The following is a 19,889-nucleotide window of genomic DNA, read 5'->3' as shown; positions in this document are numbered from 1 at the left end:
TACATTTAAAAGTAGATTATAAAATTGTGATATAAAGGTGGTTTAATTTGTAATTTTTGATGTCCATAATACAAAAAAATATGTTTATGTATACATTTTAGTTAGGTATACACACATTGAAAGGCGTGAATTAACTAGCCGTGTAAGCCATGTTATTAAATAAAAAAAAAAATGCAACTGACAGCCACAGTTTTCACTTTTGTAAATTATTGAAAAGAAAAACTGAAATAATTTGTATCAATAGATATTTTTTGAGATAAAGTTGTTTTAAAATAATAAGGAACATTCGACTCCAGAATTTTGAATTATGAAATACAGTCATCGTATGAGCGTAGTTTAGTCATTTTTATGCAAATATAAATACAATTTTCATTTGAGGTTAGAACTGTAAATAGGTTTTATAAATCTTTGACAATAATAATTAAGATGAGCGGTCGAGATCCTGAACAGGGACCTTCGTCAGCTTCAGATACTGAATCGAAGAAGCCAGATGCGACTAATCCTGATGCTCCGCCTTTTATTGAGGTTCATGTGTTCATTTTCTTGTTATGTTATTACTTTTATCAATTTTTATTATTTGAGAGGTATTTTCCTTGGATATGTACAATCTATTTTGTAGTTCTAATAGAAGTTAAAACAAACCCTCAATATTCATATTATGCATTTGTTTATTCAAGACTTAGAATGCAAACCATCTTTATTGACATACGTAATAACCACAAAATGTTATAAAGTTGAACCGAGTGGGATTCAAACATGTATTTCGCTTACCGGGCAAAGAGTCAAACCACTAAACTACCATCTAGTGTCCAGCCGAGAGATATTACAGCCAATTGCTGTATCTGTATCATTATAACACACGTACACGTGCATGGATTTACTGGTACCCATAGTGTGTAAATTAAACTATCGCGACAATAACTATTTACACGCAAAAGTGTAGACTGTCTCGTCAATCTCATTCTTCAAACGTAAATGGGACGCGTTGTAGTCATTGTATGGTGCTATTTGATAGGTTGTGAAAATTGGTAAACGTCGAAATGCTCTGCGCGGTGTAGTTAATATTGTTTCTGGCAGGTTCAACACTTTCCTTGTACTGCGCAGGTGCAGATATCACACAATTTCCATCTTATCACGTGAAAATTTAGAAGCCGTTGAACTTTTTTGTGTGACCAACACAAATTTTTTGTACACCCACGATGGCTGCGTGGTTTAAGCGCCGGTCTATAGTGTCGAGGGTCCCAGGTTCGAATCCTGGGTCTGGCAAGTACACATATTGTTTTTCAATTTGTGCATGAGTCAGAAGTATGGACCTAATAGGTTGAGCAAGTGGCTGACATCCATTTCTCGTAAAAATAAAATCTGTTAATACAAACCTCCACTCTGTGGAGGCCCATATGATCCTATTAGGATTGGACATGGTCAAAAGAAAAGAACTTTTTTGATCCATGCATGCAATCTTGCAACTTGCACGATAATACGTATTTATACATGCATTTTCTTGTTATGGCTGCGATAATACGTACTGTCAGCAGTAAATCTATGTATGTGTAAACGGGCTATTAATCCAGTTTGTTTCCTTATGCATTGATTTTTTGTGACTTGTGGAAAAGCACACACATTGGTTGAACACTTTACGGTAAAAACACAATGAGTGTCACTTTTGAAAATACAATTCAAGTGCCGGAATCATGCCAGTTTATGCCCCTTTTCACATTGCTGTTGATTGACATTATGTTTTCACAGATTATTTGTTTGGTTTACAGGTGAATAATTCACGGAGTGTTTTAGAAAAGATTGCAACTCTTTACGCAGAGCAACTGATGAGTGATGTCAGTCTCGTAGTCGGAGGAGTCACTTATCCAGCACATAGAGTCATCTTGTGTGCCACCAGTGAAGTTTTCCAGGTATTAATTTATATTTGAATTAGCTAGTTACAGTACATTACGAAGCTCATACCAACCATATGTTCAGTTTCGAAAACAGATGCTTGTGTCTGATTTTAGGTGTGTATAGTATAGTCAGAAACGAGGAGATAAAGCTGATCATGCAGCCTCTCTTAACATCTACACATCTCATGCTATGAAATTCAGACTGTCTAAATCTAGCCATTTGAGGACCACTAGTATGCCGCCTACTACTTACAATGCTCCCCCCACTCTTGATGCCGCTACATACAATTGTCCGTGAGTGAAGCATTCCGATCTAATGTGGCAGCACGGGTAACCCGTCGCCCGTGCCAACCTGCCAATTAGCGATTCTAGTAACACAATTATTTGCATCTAACTTTGCCACTTGACCTCCGATTGAGCTGAAATAAACGCCAATATTTTTTAAGCGTACACATTCTAGCGAAATTTTCAATAAAAAATGGGGGTTGCAGCCAGTGGCGTAAAATGTTTAAAAAATGCTACACAAAACGCTACTACAGGAACATTGGACCACCGTTTAAGAAGTATACAATGACCTCATTGTAATCCTGTGCAAACTGAAAATCTATTTGGATCGCAATTGCTTTGCGCTCATAAACGGAGTATTGTTCATAATACTGGTACATGTTCTACTTTCGCGAAGTGAGTGACATACATATGAATAACAATGAAAAGTTGAACGATGTCTTCAAAAATGCAGGCAGTGCATAGCACTTGCATGGTATTAGAGGAGCCGCCGCTGGTTGCAGCATTAACTTCCGCGTTTCAAGGCCCTGTACGCGGCGCCCTTTTTCCGCAAAAACCGGAAAACTGTCCCCGGGATGCAATGGGTTAAATCTGAAATTCGAGACCCCGACCACTCACTCCTTCACGTCGACCTCCGTCTACTGTCCAAATTTTGTCAAAATCCGACAGCGCGTGTGGATTTGTATAACATCCAAATATATTCTTCAAATTATAGTATAGATATCTGTTTTTCATTATGTTTTCATTTATCTTTAATAGGTGATGTTGATGAACCGCGAGTGGTCGGAATGGAACGAGAAATTAATAGTCCTTAAGGAGACTCCACAGTGTGCTGCCGTCTTTCCGCACTTCTTGAAGTATTTCTACACGGGATTCATACGCATCACACAAGATACGGCGCTGCCTGTGCTCTCCTTAGCTGATAAATACAATATAACGGTAAGGTCATCAACTGAAAATTAATTTATGAAGTTATAATTTAATATTTCCATTATTTGGGTCAACCAACAGGATCAATCATATTCATGTGTTTACCTAGTTTCAAAGTAACTAAATATGTTGTCTGTTAATGAATTTCACTGTGTACGAAGAGTACCTGAAACCCACGATTTGATGTGCTTTTTCTCTTTATCATATTAACCCGTATCTCTCTGGAGACCTAAGGCACTTTGTGTGTTTAGCTTGGAGTTTTTGTAGTCACTTCCTTTCATTCATTCGAATAGATACTTTACCATACTTCAGACGTATTTCATATAGGCTGCGATAATAATTAAAACATATAATATTTACTGTCATAGATTGGCTTGGTATGTAAAAGTTTTAGTCTTCTATTAGATATACTACCGTTTTAAATATGATAATTATGATATTAATCACTTCTTTCGTGTTACAGGATCTGGTTGCTGTGTGCGTTTCATTTATGTCCCAGCACGTCGCTCACGCTGTACAGCAGGGACATCTGGTGGAGTGGCTGCAGTACACAATGGCATGCGGACATGCCGAGGTCGCTAAGGTATATTACCATCAAACGAAAGATTGGTGAAACAAAATCGCAACAGAGTGACGAACATTTATTTATGGAACTAATGTTTGGTATGGACGCTAGGGACAAATGTACATCACAGGAGATGGCACTCGGTAAAGCGAGCTTGATTGGTAATAGTTGGAGCAATTTTCAACTTGATCTGGAATGTTTGGAATTCACGACTGTACTCAGCTGAAATCAAATGCTGCCTGTTCGACGCTTGCATTCTGGCGGACACACTGTGATGATATAACATTGGGAGTAACGAGGAGATCAGGCACCTGACTGAACAGATTCTCATAAAAACCGAGAGTGATACCTCAAGAGCTTGTCTGTTCTTCAAGCCAACTGGATGCTGACGTCCCAGCCATATGCCGAATTTTTTTATTACCAAAATGTCAGATTAGCATTTATGAATTTGTGTTTTTATTTTTCAGGAATGTCAGAAGTTTGTGAAGTGGAACTTTGAAACAGTAGCGGGGACGAGTGATTTTGGAAACTTTGAACCCGATGTCTTCATTAGCTTTCTCAATCGAAACGATTTGGTTGTTCATAATGAGATGTCACTCTACAAGTAAGCTTATCAGAATATATAGTGAAACCCCGATGTTACGTTTTAGAAGAAACTGACTAAAAAAATGTTGGTACATATACATATCGAGGTGTTCAAGAAAAAAGGAACTTTCTCGAAAAGGTGAAAGAACATATTATTATTGACATAATATGCTCCAAACCAATTTGTATGATTTTTTTTTTAAATATTTTATATTTTTTTTATTCCTTTTATTTCCATTCTTTTGTCAGTCCCTTCAAAAATGTAAAATCAGGGTTTGACAATAATAAAAAAAACAGTAACTTAAACATTGTAATAATTTAGAATTCACATGCAGCATAGACAAAATGTGATGATTGATAATTCGTATGTAAAAATTTGTTTTATGATTATTTTTAATTGTTTTCTTCACCGTATTAAAAATGTCTTTTTATGTATCTATATGTAGCATGGGGTCACGGGCTATTATGAAAGGTTGCCGCGATTCTAAAAAGATTAGTTGCCCATGTTCTAACATCTTAGGTTGTTAGATATTGTCTGATAGAAGTGCTAATCCACTTTTAGGTCTGTGGTCCAATGGCTTGAGCATCAGAAGAACAGACTACTGGAGGATTCCGAGCGAGGACTGACAGATGACGATATCAAGAGCCACATGGACTATCTGGTGCTGAGCACCATGGCGCACGTCCGCTTCCCCATGATGTCCCCCCGACAGCTGGCCGAACTCCTTCTCAACCCTCTCACACAAAACTATAAGGAGTATTTCGTAGAACGGATGGCTTTAGGGATGAGTTTTCATTCAGGTAACAATCAATTGAAATTCTTACATAGATCATATTTAAGCAAAAAGTCCACAAAGAGTGGCATGGCGACAGCATAGACTTGGAGGTGCGAGTACTCACTAAATGTAGTATAAAAATATAACCTACTGTGCTCACTGGTTTTCAACGATCGCATGTCGCAAAGTCGCATGGAAATAGTGACTAAATTCCTCACTCACCAGTTTTCTTACATTTTTCTTGGTCTAGCCATCATGGCGTAGCTTTGCCATAATATATATCCTGTGGATAGTATTTCGTTGTGGCTTTCCAGGACACCGCAATCTGGCAGGCCAAGTTGAGACTCCCTTGAGGCATCTATAGCACATGGCCGATCCAGGTCCAATGTCGCTTCTTCACTTTCTCAGGCTGCATGATCTGCCATCTTGACATTGTTTTATCAGGACTTGAAACTGAGAGTATCTATGAATACGTTCCAGGTCACACTTCCCGGATAAACGAGGTGTTTGCAACAGACGAGGGAAAGTATTTGTTCACGCCGCGCCTCTACACCGACGATAGATGGTGCTCCATGCTAATGATCGAGAACTTCCATTCCCTGCAGTGCTACCACACCAGGACATTTGTCTTCTCCTCGCATTTGACATTCGATGAATATGCAGGTGCATTTACTAGCAGTTTTTACCAACTTTGGTGCTTTATATCTATAATAAAATATAAGCATCTATCCTTCAACTATTTTCAGTGTACTATCGACCGAGGGTACTTAAATCCATTTTCAGTGATTTTGGTGACTTGAAATTCAATAAATTCTTTTAAAATTCGGGAACAGTCAGATGTTCCAAACATGGGAATACACGGCTCGAGAGGACTTTGTTCTGTTATGTGTCCGAAACAAAAATCCTTTCCAACATGCTCCGATCTTTTACATTGTACAATAAAAGGTGTTTGTCAGTATTAAGACTCGAATGGTGTTAATCTTCAGTGTTGGTTTATTAATGAATCTCAAAGTATAGGTACATGATATAAAAGGTAAATAACTCAAGAGAGTAATAACTCAATGTACATGGGTTTTATGTGTGTAGTAACAATGCTTGATAGGGTGGATAAGTTGTGGAAATCAGTGGCGGCTTCTCTAATACCATGCAAGTGCAACGCACTGCCTGCATTTTTTAAGACATCGCTCAACTTGTTATTGTTGTTCATATGTGTATCACTCACTTCACGAATGTGGATTACATTAAATTTATAACTATATTTTTTTATTTATTGCAGCATTATTATGAACCGTATGTCTTTCAAACCGTGCTGAGAGCGATTCCGCCCCATATACAGTTTTCAGTTTGCATTGGTTTACGCTTAGGTCATTAATAAACCACTTAAACCAGGCACGCCCAACTTGCGGCCCAAATGAAAACTTTGCGGCCCAATTGAAGTTTTCTATATTTTGCATTTTGGTATTCATACAATACAACCTAAGGAAACCCAATAATCTATTATGATTTTCTGCCGGTAACTGGTTTTGTTTCTGTTTAAATTTTTACAATCTACATCATGCGTTTATACGACCGGGTGAATGAATTGTGTTGAAATGTACAACAACGATATAATATAAAACCCATTTCTCACATATATGTATCCATTATTTTTCAAGATGTATTTCATTGTTGGTAATATAATAAGTATGTAAGTTACATTCCCATGATTTACTTTAGGAGACAAGACTTGCGAATGGATGGTGGACGTTTATCCCAAAGGAGTTTGGTTCAAGAAGTCGCTGCTGATTTCGTGGGAGAGCTCGTTTGAGGTTTGCATGAAATCAACACATTAATATTTTGTTACGTTTGTCCCGTAAGAAATGCGTATGGTGTGATGATGTTCAATGCATGCATATTTATATGGTTTCAATTCTGGTTCTGTAAGTCTAGTCTTAAAATAGAGTAAAGTTGTAAACTTAGGGCCGTATGTATGAGATTCCCAAATTCTTTATAAGCTATTTAACCGATTTTCCATCATATAGCGTATAGCACTGTTTGTGACGTAAGCAATCTGACGTCACATGCCATTCAAAACGGCTGCTTCATCTGTCATTTTAGTAGGTAACTGATACAAAGTCTCGTACCTATTTCGCTTACAAAGCGCAATATTTCTCATGGAGAGATAAGATGGATTTACGTAAGATTACGATACAATATCTCCGCTAAACGACCGCAAAAATAGGTACCTACTGCTGTATCTGGCATTAAAATATGCAATTGGAAGCATTCTGCATTCTTCAAAATATTATGGTACCTACCTACCTAGTTAATTATTGTAAGATAACTGTTGCAAAGTTCATAATAACTATTCATTTATAATTATTAAATTTATATGGTACCGTTCGCACACTTTCAGACACATTTACAATTTAGAAATTTTGAATTATTGATCGTGGAATGAAATTTTATAAGATTGCCATTATACGGACACCACGACACATGATGACGTCACTGAACAACGAATTACGTTTGTACTCATGCATACAAACATGCAGTATATAGCCTATAAGGTTTTTGGGAATCTCATGCATACGACCCTTATTTTATATTGCAATTCCAGAACCTTTTTAATATGGTTGTATTGGCAATAATAGAAAAATTAATATTATCTATGTGTGCAGCATTGAGTGTACTGCTAAGAAACTAGTGACCTGCTGTTGATGTCTTGCTTTGATTATTCAAAATGACTTGCAAATAATTTAATCATTAGCTTTACTAACCTTATTGTCAGCTTCACTTTAATACATAATATATAAATGTTTCATCTTCATAGAAGGAGGTTTTCCTGCCGTGTGGTTGGAAGGTTCAATAATAATTTGAAAAAGTACCAAAAATAACCGTGGAAAAATCTAATCTGTACCAAACATAACTTAATTATCATTTTCAACACAATGACGCTTACAACAATACTCTTCTATGGTATTAATATATTTTATGTGGTCATTAATTAATGTTAATTTTCAAAATGAGAAAAGACAAAGTATCATAATGACATATTATATCTATTATGTCTACAGATCATCTAGGTTAAGCTCGCCAAAGATACCCCAAATTCTTCATTTTCGACCTTCACTCTGCACTCTGGCCCTTAAAAATGTTGTTGATTAATTTGTAGGTGCCGGAAGTCGTTTTGCGGAAAGTTCGGTTAGCCATCACATGCCGAGATCCTCCGCAGCCTCAATTCCAAAAGTATTATATGGAAGATGATCCTCATATGAGAGTGAAGGTATATCAATTTAATTTACAAATGTTCAATTTTAATATTATGAGTAGGATTCGAACACACATTATTCCACAATCCATGTGTGTTCTTAAGGCTATACCTCAGTTGAGGCACGGTCTAAAAAGGTCGTGGCTAGGCGATGCGCGGATTGCGGCTCGCGGGTGCAAATGACGCATGTCAAACGAAATATAATTTGTCATATAAATCCAACATGTGTCCATTGAATGTTCTGTTTATTGTTCTATCAGTAACAATAATAATATATTCGTTGACATGTTTTCTTTTTAAAGTAAATGGGTAACGATTTTAGTCATCTTTACACGATTTAAGAATTAATACGCCCGTCGCCATCACGAAACAAATTGACGTGTTTCCAGCTCGACGTTCTCTCTCCGAATGGCAGCGAGTCCAAAATTTCATCGCACCTATAGTTGAAAATTATTTGCCGTTTCACTGATGTATCACCTTAAGCATTATGCTACCAAAACAAGTGTCTTACGAATAATTCCTGGTGACTATCTCGATGCCCCCTACATATAAGGTGGGAACTGCAAAATGGTAACATTTCAGTGGTACGATTTCAATAATGACACCACAACGTTAATTTAAATGTTGGAATCATAATTTTTTAGTTATGCCCAGTGGCGACTCGTCCATATGCACTGCGGAACTGCAGCACCCCAAAGCAAATTGAGAAAAATGTAATATTATAATATACATAAATTTATGTATATTATATGAAAATATCAATATTATTTAAGCGTGTAATAAGCTCGCCCGCGCACCGATACATCCAATGGCTAATGATATTATCATACACCGCGGTAGGTACATGATTTTGCACAGTACCGATTTCAATACAATATTCTTGAGTGGGCGAAGGAGGGGCGTGGGCAACGGTGCTCGCAGCTGGAAGCCTAATTAGTACTGCCGTTCAGACAGTCCGATTTCAGTATTTCTATGTCGCACGTGAGCACGCGTGCCCGGCGCCGCAACGAGGAAAGAAATATAGCTATAATGATTTATTAACATTGTTAAAATTTATTTCTGCAAGCAATTTATACAAAGTTCTTTATTTTAATTATTAATATTTAATTTTGATGTTAATAGTAAAGTATAATCCAAATAAACATTTATTTTTAATCAACTGCAGCACCCCAAAATATCTTATCCACGAGCCCCCACTGGTTATGCCTATAAAATATTGATTGATTTTTTTTTTTTTTTGATACATCGTTTTATTATCTTAAAAATTATTTGATAAAGCCAATGAAGTTAAAATAGCTAAAAACATAGTTTCTACCTTTTACATAGGAGGTGTCGATCTGAGAAGAACCAAGAACCTGCTAGGTATAATTTTTGTAAATCAATTCAAATTAATACATTAAATTAAAGGTGGGGTGCAGGTAGAGAGTCGCGTGTCTACATTCACACGTTGTTGAATAATGTATTTGCAACAATTTATCACGGTTAGGTTAGGTTAGGAAGTATTCAGATAGCGAAGATGGAGTGGTGAGGGGTGGACTCTAGAGGTGAGTTGGAAATACTGTCACCAGTTTATGTACTCAAGTCTCAGATGAAAATACCCATACTCAGTACGTGTGGCCCAATAAACTTGTTCGAATGCATGCGATGATATCATCGGGAGTCGCTCGCTGGTTGGTAGACTTTCAATACTATTGACGTTAAATGCGTGCGAGTGAGATAGCACTTACACAATACAAGTATATTTTAATTAATTAGTCTATGCAAGTGAATGACATAATCTTATGTATGAACAATAGGTCATAAATTTTGTGTAGCAGCACATTCCCTCGGGAATGTGGTGAGGTGACAGCACAAGCTTGTTATGACCGCTCAAAACATTTTTAAAATAAAAATAAATCATTGTATAATCATTTTATGTTAAAAGAATATTATAACTTAACATAAAAACAACTCATAAATTTAAAATGTGTTTTTTATTGTGCATTTTATAATAAATGTGACATTTCGAAAAGCCGACCTCAGTGTCTTTTTAGCAATTCTATTGAAGCCGATATTTCAAATACTAGTAAGTATTTTGGAACAAGTTTCGATACTAAGTATTTTTTTATATTGGTAGTAAGTATACTTAGTCTTCAAAATCGATCAGTTTTCCCACCTCTAGTGGACACCTACATCCAAACAACCTATTAATAACCTACTCGTAACAATTCATCACGAGTAAGTTGTCCGATAGTAGCCGCAGAGTGTTAACCCATTCACCGCGGAACATTTAATTACCACATTTAAATAACATGCTAATTATAACTAACAGCCAAATAATGCCGACACAACAAGTGTGCCGTCAGCGCTGTAAGGATTAAGGTAAGGTGTGGATAAAAGCGCATTCCTTGATTCAACTGTTGTCTCTCATTGTATCAGTCTATTTCTTTATTCTGTTTATCTATTTCACGCAGACGAAGAAGCAGGCTATCGCTAGTGAAATAATATTTACATAGATGTCGCTACAGTTCTCAGCTCCGATACTTTACAGATAAGATAATATAACATGGAGAATGTTGGCACATTCCAGATTGGCATTCTGATATCGGGTCTACAGTGGGGCATTGAGTATGTGACGATAGTCAAGGAGCGGGTGTTCCACTTCTCGCACGGGCAACGCGTGCTCAACATTGACGACGTGCTGGACTTCGACGAGCTGAACACTCCCATCTACTCGCCCTCTCTAGGACAGCCGCAGATGCAGAATGCCAACAAGTCGTGTACAGCACGGCATAATGCACCATGGTCAGTGCCATAAATAGTAAACTTGATCATACATAATTTTGACTTGGGTTTACGCCCCGTTCGCGCATGCTACGAGGTGACATAATAATTACAACAAATTTTAATTATTGGCCTTTTAATACCTGCTCATCAGCGCTCTTAGACTGAAAATTGCACAAGATTTTCTGAATTTACTCTATGCAATTATAATGCCATCAACAGTCATCAGATTGTTTTAAAAGTTGTTCATAATATTATATTAGCGGTTATCCTGAATGTGTCTTTTAATTGCAGTTTTTCAGTTATTTTTAAATGTTGCATAATATTTCTTTCAGTGGCAACAAAAAGTGTATCCAATGTACGGGACCAGATCCGCCACCGAATCTAGTTGGACCAAACAGAGATCAATTGAAAGTAAGTGAACATTCAATATTAGAAACATATCCTTACAAACCCCGCAAAATATTCACTCCCTTGTGATCACGAGCCATCCTGATGTGGACGTCTCTGCTAGACGCATTCATAATGTATAACTTAAATTCTAAATTCAATTTCAAAAACATAAGATCAGTGCAATGCTCTTTACAGCTGCTCTTAAACAGACTATTCTATCTTTTAAAAAAATGTAAAATCCTGTCATCAATAAATCAAGTTAAGTTGCATATAATGGCAGATGTAGCTGTTAGCATGCCAACATAATGACCGTAGCTTTTCGCTCATGGAGAAACTAAAATCTGGCGAACTGGTTGCTGATAGAACTCATAAACTAGCCAATGACTGATGCTTTACACACGGCACTACTGAAACCAACTTGAAATAATAATCTCATAACCTCAAACTGTCCAACCCATTGTCTTTCATACTTCATTCCAAGCTTTTCCCGTAATATCTTTACGGGAATATTTTGGCATGTCATTAGTATACAGGCGGGTACTTTTAGTGTAAATCGGTTCGCCCATCTTTAACTTTTGACGTCATGACTTTGCTTGTTGAGTTCAGTTCAGTGCTATCAATTTTGGTGAGAAAATATGATTTTTCACCTAATCTACCGATATTGGCACCACTGTTTTATGGGGGACTGGAAACTGAGAGACTGGGAGAGTAGCATGTCGCATCTCTTCAGTTTAGTCACGAACTGAGAGATTCCAGTCAACTGCCATTGACATATATTAGCTAGATACTGGCTGGAATATTAGTTTCAGTCTCATCTTTTTTGAGTATTCTCTCGAGCGGAAGGCCTTAGGGTTACTTCAAATGAACGACACAGGATCAAACGACATTTCATTGTGGGAGTTGAGTGTATTAAAAAAAAAACAGAAGTTTCGCGTTGTCATAGCGTTTTAGTTTAGGTAAAGAATTTATATATTACAGGAACATTATAAAAATCCATTTATACATTTTAAACACAATGATATGTATTTCCCCATGCCTCCGGATAACAAAATTGGCATCGTATACATTTTAGCGCTCATGATGGCTGAGCAGTAACATGGGTCTTGAATCCCGGGATTTGGCAAATCCGGACCCAGAGCATGGACATTATAGGTTAAGAAAATGGCTAACATCGATTTCTAGTGAATTTCGTAAAGACAGAAATCTGTTAATACAACCTCCAATTTGCGAATTTGCTCCACGTAGGATCGAACATAATTTACTTTATTCACTCACATTTTAAAATATCTCTACTTGGGCGAGAGCATTCTAAGTAATTTGTAAGCGAGTGGCTGACTAACAAAGGTTTAGGCAGGTAGTTGATTCACTTCTTCACCAGGAAGGCTCTGTTGGATGTTTTTCGAACCTTCATACAAAATCCTACGAAATTTGAAATTTTGTAAAAATATACTGGGCATGATTAAGTCAAATCATCCCTATCATATTAATGCATCGGTTTACAACCCTCACCGATACATTATCATCTTCAATATGGTCCCACAAACTTATCTGTAAAACAGACAAAAATGGAACTACAATACATACATAATGAATCTAATACGTCATTCCGCTGTCAGATTCTGTTTACTTGTGATTAAACCATATCAACTGTGGCTCCACCATGAATTCTACAGAGTTTATTGCTCTGTATTTCCATAGATTGTTAGTCATTTGTTCCTTCGCTGATATATCTAGTGATAATGCGATATTGTTTTTATTTCCAGATGCAAGTTGTCATCATTCCGCTCTCAAAAGTAACGTGTCTGTACGACGTCGCCCTGACATGATAGCTGTTCCGAAGACTCGTAGCGTGACACGTCAAATATGGCCGACCATTATGATAACAGTGGGAAAGACTAGTTGTTGTTAAGTGTTTGTAAAAAAAAAAATCGTTAACTTGGAGTGTCACTAGTGTTACTAGTGTTACGATAATTAATATTGTTTTACAAAAAATCAAGAGAAGACTGTTATTAATATATTGTAAAAAAATATTATAAATTCCAACAAACTATTCCAATTTAAAACTTTATCTATTGTAATTTGGGCACGGGAGATTCGAAAAATATATTCACCGTTATTTTGAATTTAAAATATGTAACCGTAATGGATTCTGTAGGGAACATTTCGATACTACGCCTATAGCTACATTCGATCAATTCCTGTTTGAGTGAGAGGGAGAAAACATCATATACACGTAGATGTTAATTATTGAAAAAGATCAAGGTGCACTGCAACACTGATATTCGACTTGACAACAAAATTATCCCAACAAAGTTGCATTCATCAACCTACCAAATTAGAAATCGGCGGAAATATTGAGTACATTTTTCAACTAGAAATATACTAATGCAAGGATATACTAATGCAATATTTCTCTCTGTACGATCTGACAGGTTGAGCAACATCAACTTACGCACTGTAAATTCTATGGATTTTGTGCGTGACCTCTTTGAAATACTGTAGCAACATTCATACTGAGTGCTTTCAACTATGTTGCATGCACCGACAGATTTTTTTTTCAAACAATAATATTGCACCAATGTTGTATGTGACGGTACAATAAGTTACATGACGTGTTTTCTGATTGCCAACAAAATCACATTGACAAAGTCAACGTGTTGCAGTACTGTCAGAATTAAGTGCTTGCATTTGGTTGGTACTTTTGTACAGTTTTTTGCTATTTGTAAGATGCATCTGTATGCTGAGCTTCAAGAGCAAATATTTACAGTGGATTTGAGACGCCACGTCGTATTCATACGTTCAGAGTACATGAGATGTACAGAGAAGTCACATGAGGCGTGTATTTGCAAAGTGAACTTATTCCACTTCAACAAATTTTTGGCAAAAGCAAAAAACTGTTTACGGCATTGATGTTACAATGTTTTTTTGTATTGGAATAAGTTACTTTTCTAACTAACACGATTTTGAAGTTGATTTTTTTATGGATTGAACGCTATTTGGTTCTTCTATACAAAAAATACTTGTTCAAAATTTTATCCTTTAAATTCTGGCATTCATAACTCATTTTCATCAAGTAGTGGAATAAGTTCACTTTGAAAATACACCCCTCACATATTAATTCAATTTTTATATTTAAAATAATTGTTTTGACTAAATAATTAACACAAGTTCTGCAGAAGAACATGGAAACACAATGTGGAATCAACCTGGAGAGGCCTTCATCCAGTAGTGGATTGTTCCAGGTTGATGATGATGATATGGATTGTAAATTTGTTCACGGTATAAAGTTTCTTATTACATAATGTATTGGCAATTATTATTGTATGGTTCGTTTAAGATGTTTGTTCTGGTCAAGTACGTAATATATTTGTATGTTCAATGTGTTTTACTTAATTTTATCAATAACTAAGTCAGATAATGTAAATGTGGCTTTAATGTCTGTCTATATTGTGACATTACTTTCAATTTTCTACATTTTAATTGCAGTAGTTTTGGAATTAATTATATATTAATATGTATATTTTAAAATTCATTTAATTGAAAATTGTATGCTACGAGGGTGGGTCAATAATTCCTTAGAAAAAAGCATTAAAACAGTTTTTATTTTTGTATTTTTTTTTTATTTCTCAACATAATCTCCTTGGAGCTCAATACACTTGGTTAGACGTTTCTCAATTTTTTTAAACCGTCAGAAAAATAAGTTTTCGGAAGGTCCTCAAAATAAGCATTTGTCCGATCGATGACTTCTTCATTTGAAAAAAAACGTTGTCCACTTAGCCATTTTTTTAAGTTTGGGAAAAGGAAAAAGTCACTGGGGGCTAAATCTGGCGAATACGGTGGGTGGTCGACCAATTCGAACTTCAATTCTTCAATTTTAGCCATTGATCGTAAACATGTGTGAACACGGGCATTGTCCTGATGAAAGAGGATTTTTTTCCTGTTTAAATGAGGCCGTTTTTCTTCAATTTCGTTTTTTAGCTGGTCCAATAAAAATGCATAATAATCCCCTGTTATTGTTTTTCCTTTTTCCAAATAGTCAACGAAAATAATTCCACGTGCATCCCAAAACACAGTAGCCATAACCTTACCAGCTGATTTTACGGTTTTCGCCTTCTTTGGACATGGTTCACCTTTCGCAATCCACTGCTTTGACTGTTCTTTCGTCTCGGGAGTATAGTGGTGTATCCATGTTTCATCTACAGTCACAAAGCGACGAAAAAATTCATCCGGATTGCGTTGCATGAGCGACAACGGGGCTTTAGAGGCCACCACCCTATTGCGTTTATTGTCGACTGTGAGCAAACGCGGCACCCATCTTGCAGAAACTTTTTTCATGCCCAATTTGTCATGTAAAATAGAAATGACGCTACCTTTTGAGATCCCTGTAACCTCAATTATCTCACTCAACTTTAATCTTCGGTCACTTAACACCATATCGTGGATTTTATTGATCATTTCTGGTGTAGTCACCTCTACAGGACGTCCTGAGCGTGGTTCATCCTTTGTTGATGTACGACCACGTTTAAATTCATTTAACCAGTTATAAATAGTTGCAAGTGAAGGAGCAGATATGCCGTGAACTAAATCCAACTCATTTTTTATTTCCTTTGCTGTTAACCCTTTTATATTAAAATGTTTAATAACAGCTCTAAACTCAATTTTCTCCATTTTTGTAAACAAGCAAATTTTTTTTTTAAATGTACGAAAATAAAAAACAACAACCCGACCAATCTGATTGAAACTTCGCAGCATACTGAATCGGTAGTGCCGCTGCATGAAAACAAACCGCTTACAGTACTAGTCGCGCCAGCTGTCGGCTTTTCTAAGGACTTATTGACCCACCATCGTATATTCATTGCCTCTGGAAGGTTTTTGTGTCATAAATAGGCTATAATTAACTATAAAATTGTTGGAATTTTTATAACAACTGTTTGGATGCAATATTGAATACTACATAATATAAGAGACAAGTTTGTTTAAATCTATCGTGGTGTGATTCGCTACAAATCAGCAAAAACCACAGCACTTTGGCCCCGTATTCCGTAAACCACTTGTGTACTGTATTTAAATATTTTAAAAGATTGATATAATTTTTCCTATTATAAGTATTTTTAATTAAATGATTTTTTATTCAGTGAATAATACACAGGATTTAAGAATGTAACATTCTTTATTGAACATATATAATTTGGAACAACCTTAGAAACATACATGATATGTATACACATCCACTTGTCAAGAGGGACAAGGTAGATTGTTTTGATTTTGAGTCGGCCAACCGTGAGAAATTACTCAAATTTCATGGAATTTTCGATAATCACAGTACAGAGCAGATGTCACCGGATTGCATTTAAATTTAGTACATCATGTATTTGAAGCATTAAGGACAAGGCCATAATACTGGTTTATTCAACTCGGGGTACGAATTTCACAGTCCAGTTACCTGTCAAATATTTGCACGCATTTTTGAAGTTATACTTCTTTTGGGGCGTTTGGTAGAGAGTGAAATTTTGACTAGCTCTTAATTATCTTGTTAAATTACACACTCAAGAAAAAGGACCACTTATTGGAACGCCGTTGGTTTATTTCTATACACTTTGACTTATATTACTAAATTATATAATGGTTTATTGTTGTTTTTTTTTTTAAAGTACCAACTGTCAATCTGACGTTTAATCGTTTGTTTACGTAAGGAATTGCAAATGGCCGAAAATAATATATTCGCTGCCTAGGCAATGGAACAATTCTAAACTATAATATTATACTGTATATTCGTCACGATTGCAGTATCATACTGTGGCCTAAAGTTAGTGTGTTCGGCTGATAACCGAACAATCGGTGGTTCGAATCCAATCGAGTGTGTTTTTTTCGTGTGAAAAATAAATTATGTGTTACATGTCACACGCCAAAAATACACTCTGATCTGATTTACCAAACGCGCCAAAAGAAGTATAACTTCAAAAAAAATATAAAAAAATATACATTATAAAGCATGGAAGCACACCGAATGAGATAAGTGGACCCTATTTCAAGAATTTATAAAACAACGTCCACCTATACTCATCCTCACGTAGATGGGATATATCAACATCAGAAGCGATTAGGTTGAACAGAGTTATTGTCCTCCCAATTGGTATCACCAATGGCAGGTTAGTTCTCCTCCTCGGGAGAACCAACAACTGATGCACCCGATTTCTAAGATACTCATCAGGGACACACAAGTCAATAAATACTACCAAGAATGGCAGAGTTTTCATTTACACCATGTATAAGTCGAAAAAAATACGTGGCCAAATATTGACATCTTCTAGCACTTAAACTACAGTATGTAAGCATACCTAAGAGAAAGTCAGTTGGATAAAGCCACGGATAGTATCCATATAACCTTAAATAAAGGAGTCTCAAAAATTTCTTTTGAACACGCTCACCATGAGGTTATATTTCAACTGATGCGGGGCCCAAACAATCGACCCACTCTCAAGCCGGCTTCTTACTGAGGAATTATAAAGAATGCAAAAGGCAACCTATGATGAGCCACATTTTCACCTCAATGGGTACATTAATAAACAAAACTGCCTAATTTGGGGTGAGGAAAACAAACAAGTGATTCAAGAGAGGTCGTTACATGCTACGAAAGTTACTATGTGGTGCGGTTTTTGTGCCGGAGGCTTCATCGGGCTGTTCTTCGAGAATTATGAAAGAGCGGCCGTTATAGTCAATTGCGTCTGCTACAGACAAATGATAACTGACGTTTTGTGGACGGAATTGGATTTCGATTTGGATAACATGTAGTTCCATCGTGATGGGACTACATGCAATACAGTCCATGAAACATTGGCTTTATTGCATGTAAAAAACAAATTAATACCAACCTTGGATAATCTCTTATTATAACTAATGTGTTACTTTGTGAGTATGCGAAAAACCTTATGGAAGTGAAGATGGGATGTTCATACACTGACAAATGTTGAGGGAAACAAATATGTATCTTTAATGCTTTCGCATATGCTAAGCGCACTATAATATGTAGGATTTTTTCTAATGTTCCAAATAATGTATGTGCAGTAAAGATGTGTTTTACCTGCTTTATTCGATTATTTTTTCAGAATTGATTATTAAGGGTTTTACAACATGATTATCACATGGGTAAAAGGACGAATACTCCCTGGATAAAAACCCTTATTGATAACGCCTTGTTTAAAAACCCCCGTGCAAAAAAAACCCTGGACATATTTACCCCTCATATAAAATCCTCCCGGAAATTAACTCCATACAAAAATAAAACTCTTTAAATAAAATTTTCTCGATCAAAATACAAAATGGATGTACAAAAATTTATTTGGCAATCTGAAAAGATATTTTAAATTAATTATTTTTTCTATGTTTATCCTAAAATGTGTGTATTAGGTAAGTATACATTGTTTGTGCCGAGGAAAATTTTATTTTAAGATCTTTTATTTTTATATGGGGGTTTTCCATGAGATTAATGTCCGTGGGGTTTTTTGTTCAGGGGATAATTGTCCTAGAACCCCAATGGTCTGATATGATTATTCTTTCAACTGTCATGGAAGAAATCGCTTCTGTTTAATAATTAAGTTCATTGTTGTGTGTATTATAATAAATATTGTCTGGTTATATTCGTTCATGGATTCAATCACGAAATTATGCAATAAAAATTGACATAACTGTTAATATATAAAACCTATGAAGCAATTAAAATAAAACAATCCTTATGTTACTCGGTGTCATTGTTTTTCTTTTGATGGCGCTACAACTCAATTTGTGCCTTAGCATCCTCCACTGCTTTTATCCAGCCGGTGCGATCCTCTGTGACCTCTTTCCAGTCATCCCTATCGTGGCATTCTTGACCTCCTCCTTGCAGTGCATCTGTAGCTTCCCGACTGGCCTCCTTCCTTCCTCGGGGCGAGAGATGTATCTGTTTTTTCCAGATGCGTCCTGCAGGTTATAGATTAAGACCAGCACTGCTGATGGGTTCTGAACAAATGGAACTGTTTGCAAGAGTTTATCCATATATCGTCGTTGAAACTAGAAAAATGTGTAACTCTGTTTTAATCAAACATTGATTCTGAATGCCATCTATTGGTCGTTGTTAATGTCTTCCCGTCTTGCAAATGATGTAATTCCAAAAAAATTGTAACATTGTTAAATCATGGATGATTTAACTCCATAACCATATATTTGTATACAAAACCATCATGTTTTTTGTCTCTCCTATAAAGTAGGGTTTTTGGAGTTACACAATTTTCTAGTTTCAACGAAGATTTATGTACATCGGAAAATCGCCGCCTTTCAAGTTAAACTTTTTCATTCTACAACTTAAAATATTTCTCTTGGAACACCTGTATTTAGGCGTCATCGTCACAAAAAAGACTTTCTTTAAAATCATTATCAAATAGGAAGAGTAAGACATGAAATTAAAAAAAAATGTT

At 36.0% G+C, this 19,889-nt stretch overlaps 1 protein-coding gene across 1 annotated transcript; it reads left to right on the top strand.

Moving 5' to 3' along the window:
* Positions 1-154: 154 nt before the first annotated feature.
* Tango10 (transport and golgi organization 10) lies at positions 155-13,460 on the top strand. Its single transcript, XM_085945192.1, has 12 exons — positions 155-525; positions 1,767-1,907; positions 2,937-3,116; positions 3,571-3,690; positions 4,140-4,276; positions 4,820-5,058; positions 5,514-5,696; positions 6,750-6,841; positions 8,188-8,298; positions 10,853-11,067; positions 11,382-11,460; positions 13,203-13,460. The coding sequence occupies exons 1-12, from the start codon at positions 427-429 to the stop codon at positions 13,263-13,265; spliced, it is 1,659 nt and encodes a 552-aa protein (XP_085801318.1). The 5' UTR covers positions 155-426; the 3' UTR covers positions 13,266-13,460.
* Positions 13,461-19,889: the final 6,429 nt, after the last annotated feature.

This window comes from Rhyacophila brunnea, unplaced genomic scaffold (assembly GCF_057557595.1).
Source record: "Rhyacophila brunnea isolate RB1 unplaced genomic scaffold, BYU_Rbru_1.0 scaffold_18, whole genome shotgun sequence".
NCBI lineage: Eukaryota > Metazoa > Arthropoda > Insecta > Trichoptera > Rhyacophilidae > Rhyacophila > Rhyacophila brunnea.
The sequence above is the reverse complement of the archived record's forward strand: the minus strand, read 5'-3'. Positions and strand labels throughout refer to the sequence as shown.

Excerpts from the sequence above, each read along its gene's own strand:
- Tango10 (XM_085945192.1), top strand. The coding sequence starts at position 427 with ATGAGCGGTCGAGATCCTGAACAGGGACCTTCGTCAGCTTCAGATACT. Across the intron at positions 3,117-3,570 it reads CTGATAAATACAATATAACG|GATCTGGTTGCTGTGTGCGT; the intron begins GTAAGGTCATCA and ends TTCGTGTTACAG. Across the intron at positions 5,059-5,513 it reads AGGGATGAGTTTTCATTCAG|GTCACACTTCCCGGATAAAC; the intron begins GTAACAATCAAT and ends AATACGTTCCAG.